Source organism: Callithrix jacchus, chromosome 2 (genome assembly GCF_049354715.1).
Source record: "Callithrix jacchus isolate 240 chromosome 2, calJac240_pri, whole genome shotgun sequence".
NCBI classification, from domain to species: domain Eukaryota; kingdom Metazoa; phylum Chordata; class Mammalia; order Primates; family Cebidae; genus Callithrix; species Callithrix jacchus.
In genome coordinates this window covers 62361807-62369558 of record NC_133503.1, presented here as the reverse complement: position 1 = coordinate 62369558, position 7752 = coordinate 62361807, and the positions used below count along the sequence as shown (strand labels likewise).

General features: G+C 50.9%; 1 protein-coding gene across 1 annotated transcript; it reads right to left on the bottom strand.

Moving 5' to 3' along the window:
• Window positions 1-431: 431 nt before the first annotated feature.
• On the bottom strand, window positions 432-4310 carry FOXI1 (forkhead box I1). The gene is made up of 2 exons (XM_002744582.5): window positions 3672-4310; window positions 432-2174 (listed from the first exon to the last, which is right to left on the bottom strand). Exons 1-2 carry the CDS (start codon window positions 4243-4245, stop codon window positions 1612-1614), a joined length of 1137 nt encoding a protein of 378 aa, XP_002744628.2. The 5' UTR covers window positions 4246-4310; the 3' UTR covers window positions 432-1611.
• Between the last annotated feature and the right edge of the window lie 3442 nt (window positions 4311-7752).

The window sequence follows — 7752 nt, the reverse complement described above, 5'->3', positions numbered from 1 at the left end:
AGACAGACCTAGGTGTAGACTGCATGTGGACTTCACGCAAATCTCTCAACCACTCTGACCTTCAGTTTTCTCATCTGCATAATGAGACTAGTACCACTCTCATCACAGTGTTGTTAGGATGAAATGATCATAGCACAGTTAGGAGGTTTGCATGAACTGTAAAGACTGGGATACACCAAGTCCATATTGTGTGTTCAGCACCAGTGGATTCCTTCCATGTCCCCATACCTCCTTCCCAGATTCCCCTCTTTTCCTTGGGGACTTTTGCTGGGCTCCTGCCAGTGAAGAGGTGAAAAGAGTCTTGATATGCATTCTTTCTCTGCCTCCTGTCCCAAACGCCTTCAGCTCTAGGCTGCAGTTGGCCCCCTGTTGAACACACCAGGCAGCCAGGAGACAGGAAATCTCATTAAGAAGACCCACACACTTCGGCACCACTTTTTTTTTTTTAATTAAAAAGAAAATAAGAAAACAAACAACACTTTCCAGGGTGTGCTGTGATGAAACATCACCAGCATATAAAGTACTCACAAAAACAAGGAGAAATCCCAGGAGATCACGCAGGCACCCCCTGTGAGGGTAGGCCCAAGGCCCCTCCCTTGAGGCCATTGTTTCTTCAGACAAACATCCACCTCCCCTGGGCTAGAAAAAAGGAAGTGCTTATCCAGCCTTGTTTCTCTTGGAAGACAGCCATCTCCAGCTCACTGGTCCATGACGTGCACACAGGAAATTGGGCTTTACAAAATTTTACTGTTGGGCAGTGCTGGGATGGAAGGATTTAGGGGTACACACCACCCGTCTCACTAACTGCTGGATCTGCCCAAGGCTTCTGTGGGTGCTGGGAAGCAATGGTGTCTCTCCATGGGGATGCATTACACATACATGTTGGATGCATTGTTCTGCGGAGCCACTAGGGCTGAGTTTTCTGGGCTGAGGCTAATGGTGACTTCCTTCCTTGTGTGGTAGCAAAAGGAGTGTCTGCAGGTTTAGCTGGGGCAAGTAGAATAAGGTCTTAGACCAGGACAAGATGTGACTGGGCTGGCACTAAATTTTGGTGGACAGAAGGCAGTGGAGAGATTTTGCTATATTTGCCATAGCAAGCTTTTCTCACTGACCTTTCTTGGCTACTCAACCAATTCTCCATCGTGGCCTCCAGTCTCTGAGGATCACATAGACCTGGATTTGACTCTTAGCTCTGCCATTTGCTAGTTTATATAACCCTGGAAATGTTACTTAACCCCCTTGAGCCTCAGTTTCCTCATCTGCTAAATGGGGAGGTTCGTGAACCTTACGTGGTGAATTTAAATAGTACAGTGAGGCCAGTACAGAGCCTAGTACAGCACCTGGCACGTAGGAAGTGCTCGATACCTGGCCACTATTATTGCTGTTCTCCAGGCACCAGTATCTCCATTGCAAAGTTGGTGAGTTTGTGTGTGGACCTATGTGTGATAAACAGAAGTCTTCACCACTGTTCTTGAAAGAGGGTGGATTCCTTGGAGGCTCCTGCTTATGGCTGGGCAGTTCCACAGTCACGGACCACCGTGGGGCTGGCATGGAGGACCTCCAATGCTTTTCTCTCTGGCATGTCCATCTGGCTCAGGAGCTGTTCTGTACCTAGACCTCGCTGCCCTCCCTGGGGTAGAGAACGCCACTGGTGTTGACGCTGTTGTAGAAATGAGGGCTGAACTGGCTGAGCACAGGTCCACCGTAGCTGAGTGTGTTGGTGGGCATGGGGTTGGCCCAGTCGCCCCCACCGCCGTGGCTGCTGAGGTTGGTGAGCGGGGAGAAGGAGTTGAAGCTCAGCGAGTTCTGCCCTGTCTTGTCACTGGGCTCTGGATTCAGTCCTGGTGTGGCCAAGGGGCGGCTGGTGGGGCTCCCTCCGCTCACATAGGTTGTCATAGAGGAAAGGAAGCTGTTGAGGCAAGGGGCATCCGATGGGGGAGGGGAAGGCCGCTTCTCCGGGGAGCTGGTGGTGTCCCCTGGTGACACTCCATCCAAGATGTCCTGAGACTCCGTGGTCTTGGGGCTGCCCACCAGGAGACTGCTCTCTGTCTTCTCTAAGGCCAGGGAGCCTGTGCTGGAGGAAACATCTGATTTTCTCTTCCTTTTCCTTCGGAAATTTCCATTGTCAAACATCTTCTCACAGTTGGGGTCCAGGGTCCAGTAATTCCCTTTGCCTGTTACAAAAGTGAAAGGGGGTAAGGAGAGAGGTGGACAAAATGCTTTGCTTCTGTCCCTCCTCATTGTCATAAACTAAAAACCACGGTGACAGACACAGGAGACAGAAACCCAAAGGCAGGTACTGAGGAATGGAGGAATTCCATCAAGTGATGGACCATACCACATCCACGTTTATTTAAGCAGCCCATGAAGGGGCCCTCTGGGACTGCAGCCAAGATGCACAGGCATCAAGAAGTTTGCAGTTAGGTCTCTTTAAGAAGGATGAAATACTGGGGGCAAGGATGCTGGGGGGTTGGGGATGGAGGGCTTTCAATGCTGAGGCAAAAGGACTCAGGAAAAACTCTGGGACTCCCTTATAGCCCTAGGCTTGGAGTCTGAGGACAGACTCCCGGCCTTGCTCCTCACTGACTGAGGGGCTTTGGGAGAACCTCAGTTTCCTAGTCTGAAAAGTGGGCCCATTGCCCATGTCTTCCTCAGGCCCACTGAGAAATGATGGACACTGGGTGTGGAAAGGGGCTTTGCAGCTGGGAGGAACCAACCCAAGGGATTGCTGAACTCTTCCTGCTACCGTCTCTCAGCCTGAGGGTGACAGCAGTCCTTGGACAGGACACTTGTCCTCTTCAGGGGACAAACAGGTGTGGCGCTTGCTAAACTCACATGGGGCAGATTTGGGGTTCTTCTGAGCTATACCTTGGCTTTCTGTCATGGAACAAAAATGGGCTTTAATTCTGGGAAATTGGTGCATGACTATTTAATACATGACTCTCTACAGGTCTCTGAGTTTTAGAAATGCATCATTGAAAAGGAAAAGCTCACAATTTCTGGTGTTAGAGAAAACTGAGTTCAAATTCAAGCTCCATCACTATCACTTCATGCTGTGTCACCTCTGAGTGTTATCTCCCTAATCTGTAGAGTGGTTTAATAAGAGTTACCCTGCAGGGTGTCGTGGCCTTAAAGGAGATTGTGTAAGTAGAAATAGGGCAGGCAGCAAGGTGGGCCATTAGTGGCTGTTTAACCCAGGTCAGATCCTCTTCCCAGTGGTCTTGGGATGCCCTCCAGCTTTGCTTGGTCCAATTATTCATTCACCAAAGACTTTCTATGTGCTGGGTGCTGGAGATGCAGATGAATCGTAATTACTGCAGGTGATTAAGCACTTGATAACACCAAGGGCCTTTCGTACATTATCGCATCATCTCCACTGTAGCCTACAAAGCAGACCGTGTCACTATCCCTGGTTTTCAGATGAGGAAACTGAGGCTCTGAGGTCTAACCTGCCAGAGGTCACTGACTGGTCAGCGCACAGCCAGGACTGAAAGGTAAATCTTCCCCCAGGCCCACATGTCCTCCACTGCTGAGCTCCCCTCTGCCCTGTCTGGTAGCATCCCCTAGTCTTGGGGGACACAGCCTTAGTCAGAACCTTCTAGAATGAGGTCTTGGGGAGGAAGGAAGTGAGCCTTCCTTGGGGACACCTCCCACACTCAAAGCCTCCTTACCCGGGTCGTCCTCGTCCCGGGGCACCTTCTTGAAGCAATCATTGAGTGACAGGTTGTGGCGGATGGAGTTCTGCCAGCCGGCTTTGCTCTTGTTGTAGAAGGGGAAGTTGTCGGCCACGTACTGGTAGATCTGGCTGAGGGTGAGGCGTTTGTCGGGTGCCCCATGAATGGCCATGGCAATGAGAGCCGAGTATGAGTAGGGGGGCCGCACTAGCTTCATCAGCTCCTCCTGCGAGGGGATGGGCAGCCAGCCCAGGTCACTCCCCCCAAGCCCCGACACGCTGGGCAGCAGTGGCCTCTGCATGCCATAGGCCTGGGGTAGGAAGGGGCTGGCATTCGGGCCGGGCAGGTAGGGCTGCGGGGTCATGGTGGGCCCATTGAACCAGAGGTACGGGTTGGGGGTGGCCCCATACTCGCTGCCCCCCTCAAAGGAGGGCCTCTGAGGGCTGGGCACACCCTGTGGGTGGAAGAAGTTCTCATAGTAGAGATTCATCTCCGGGGGCTCCTGGCCAATGCTGGGGAACTGGGGGCTGCAGCGGGGTGGTGAGGGTGCCGGCAGGTCGAAGGAACTCATGCTGGGGCCGGGCTGGCCGGAGCCACCTGCCTGGCACCTGCACCCTGGAGCTGCCCCTGACAGGCACTCAGCAGGCCCTGGCCTCCCACTTATACCCCGAAGGCTTGGCAAGACAGCCCCACCCAGGGGCGGCCACCTGCCTGTGGATCCCAGCCCAGGGCCCGCCCTCCCTCAGTCTCCAGCCCACGGGGAGGGGACTTTCCCCGCAGGTGCCTCAGGTCCCCACTAATGACATGCTAGACGACTTACCAGAGCTGACACACAGCGCAGCAAGGACTCCCCTCTATCTTCCTCCCGGCTCTCTCTCCATCCTCATGAGTCCCTTCTTTTTTCCGTTTTTCCCCTTTCCTCATGTTTCTACTTCTCACCTTCCTTCTCTCTCTCCTCTCCTCTCTGCGTCTTATTCTCTATTTCTGTCCTTATTTTCTTTCCTCCCTTCTACTCCGAACTGTGTTTCTTTTCTATGGACTCCTCTGGCCACATCACAGCTGCTCCTTCCCGTTCCCACCCTCCCCCCGCTCTTTTCTCTCTCTCTCTCTCTCTCTCTCTCTCTCTCTCTCTCTCTCTCTCTCTCTCTCTCTTCTTTCTCTCTCTCCCCCTCCAAGCCTGTCTCCAGGCTTCCAGTTCTCCACTTCTGTCTCTCACTTCCATCCTCACTGTCTTCCCAGCTTCTCCCCTTCCTCCTTCTCTTCCACTCTGTTCCTTTCTCTCCACCTCTCATTTTCTCTGCATCTCTCTTCCCATCCCCTCATTCTCCCTCTTCTTCCCCTCAATGGGCCCTCATTCTCTGACCAATTACACTAGCCCAGACTGGGTGGGGCGCTTCATCAGAATCCCATTTCTTGGTCTTTTGAGGTGAGGAGTCACTTTCTGGAGTTGCCCGGAGAGAGCCAGCCATGGAGACTCAGAAGAGGGCAGAGAGGGGCCTGGGTTAGCCTCTGGTGGGGTTCAAAGGGGCAGCTAGTCATAGGCCCCAATACACCCACACATATGCACACACATGCACCCACACACCCACGCATGCACACACGCACACACTGAGACACGCACATACACACATGCTGCAGACGGGCAGAGTACCTGAGAACTTGCTTGGAGAGCAGCAAGGCTCTTAAAAATCATAGCAAAAGGGGAAAATGGAAATTGTTCTTAAGGGAAAAGTGAGAGAACTTGAAGAATTCAAGCTTCTTTCCAGCTGCAGGGCAATGCAGGCTCCCAGCTCCTCTCTGATCCAAAGACCTTTCATGTTTCAGCTCACAGAGGCCCCTGGCATGAAGAGATCCCCTGACTCACGATGCCCCACGCGTCCTCTCTCCCTCAGGCTCCAGAAGCAGGACCTGTAGCCCCTGCTGGCTTCTCCCGGTGGCTCAGCCAGCTCCTTCTATCTGGGCTCCATTCTCCATCCTGTCCCAGCCTCCCTGGTGCCCCAGGTCAGGCCCTCAGCTTGGGCCATGGGTGGTATCTCTACTCAGAGGGTAGGCACTGTTCCCTGACCAGGTTCTGGTAGCAGCTGAGACTTCTCTCTGTCATCAAGCAGATGGGAGAAAAATTAGGGCCAGCCCCTCTGGTCACCACCTGGCTCCAGCTGCCTCCCTCTACTCCTTCTTTCTATCCAGTTTCCTCTCACTTCCTCATACTCTATGTTTCTTTGAGGCCAAAGAAAGAGAACACTGACTGTCCCAGCTGGAGGGAATGCTCCCCAAGGAATTCTCCCCATCTCTGCTCCTCCTTCACGGTTATGCGGGGGCACATGTGACGAACATGAATGGGACTGAATAAATTTCGTTTCAGCATATTGGTGTCCAGAGGATGAGTTCCAGATAACTGGGTAGGAGGGGTCATGTCAGGCCCAGAGGAACCTGTCCCCACCATAAAACAGTGATGAAATGTGACTCTCTGAATGGCTCTGGTTGTCCAAATGAGGCTTAGAGTAAGGCACACTGCAGAGTGAAGCCAGAGGCAGAGTTTTTGTTTAGCAGATTTTCTCTATGAGGAGGCCTGGCTTGCTGAAGATGGAGCTCTGACTTCTCAAAGAACAGTCACATTGGAGTCCCCTAGTTCAGACTCAAAGCCTTACGATTAACCTAGCAATTTCACTTCTTAAAGCTTATCTTACAAAATTAAACAGAGCAAAGAATTAGCTGCAGAGATGTCCACCACAGTGCTGTTTATAGCGGTAACAACCCATAACTAATCTAAATGCCCAATAGTAGGGGACTGGCTAAATAGTGTATCCTCCAAATGATGTAATATTATGCAACTGTGAAAAATAGATTGTGGAAGAATAGCTAATGATACGAAAAGATGTTTATATTTTCATGATTTTATTTGGAGAAACAGGCTGCAAAACGCAATGAGATTTTTTAGTAAAATATATATTTATAATTGTATAAAAAATCTAGAAATATAAATATCAAACTGCTGATTATTATTTTTTAGATGAAGAATTGGATGGAATTTTTGTTGTTTTTCTGTAGTTTCTGATTTAAATGATTACAGAAAGGCAAGCACACAGGCGAGTTGCTTTTGGGGTTAAATGTGAAGGACTAAAAAGAGATAATACAGCAGAGACGTAGCAAACATGGGCTCTGAGATCAGGAGGACCTGGTTGCAAGTCCCAACCTGGGTGCCAAATAACTGCAGGCCCTGACAAGTGATCTGGCTTTTCTCAGCCTCGGTGTTTTCTGGCAAAAACGAGAATGATGTCAGTACTGCACGCACGAAGTTGCTGTGAGCATTCAGTGAGTGAGGTAGTCAGTGTAATCAGTGTCAATCATTTTTCATGGCACATAAAGGCTCAGTCAATAAATGTTAGTTATTATGGGTTATAGTCAATATACATTTGCTGTGTACAATCCAGAACACCTGTATATGCTACCCTGAGAGCTAATCGCACACAATGGGGGTATGACAGGGATTACAATGCAATAACAGAGGGAGAAATATTTAGTGTAGACATCAATTCTATAGCTGGACTCTACATTTACAGATGATTATCAGAGAGGGCCTGGAGCCATGCAAGATCACGGCTGGGTCAGGACCCACTCTGCCCCACTTTGGCATCTCCTGCCTTAGAGGCATTTTCTGAGGAATGCTCACCTGAGTCTCCTCAGCTAGATGTGAGCTCCAGTTCCTTTCCCCCAGTAGATCAGAGAAAGCCTGGCCTATCTGAGGAGGCCTAATTCACATGGGGCCTCTGGTACCCAGAACCCAGTAGCTGGGGATCATAGTTTCCATGCACTTGGTCACTTCTGGCCTTGACTTTCAGGGGTGGAGAACCGTGCTCTTTTACAAGTCAGATCTCAGGTCACCTGTCTGGTGGGGGGGGGGGATGTGCCTTTTCACAAACATGAATTCATGTAGGAATACAGTGCAGCAAGGATGTAGTTTCCCTGTTGAACATTGAGGAAGCAGGCACAGAGAGGATGACTAGCCACTGAGACGAAGGAGGCAGGTGGGAGGCAGCCTGGCTGCTGCTCCACTGTGGCTGGACCTGGATCTCACCAG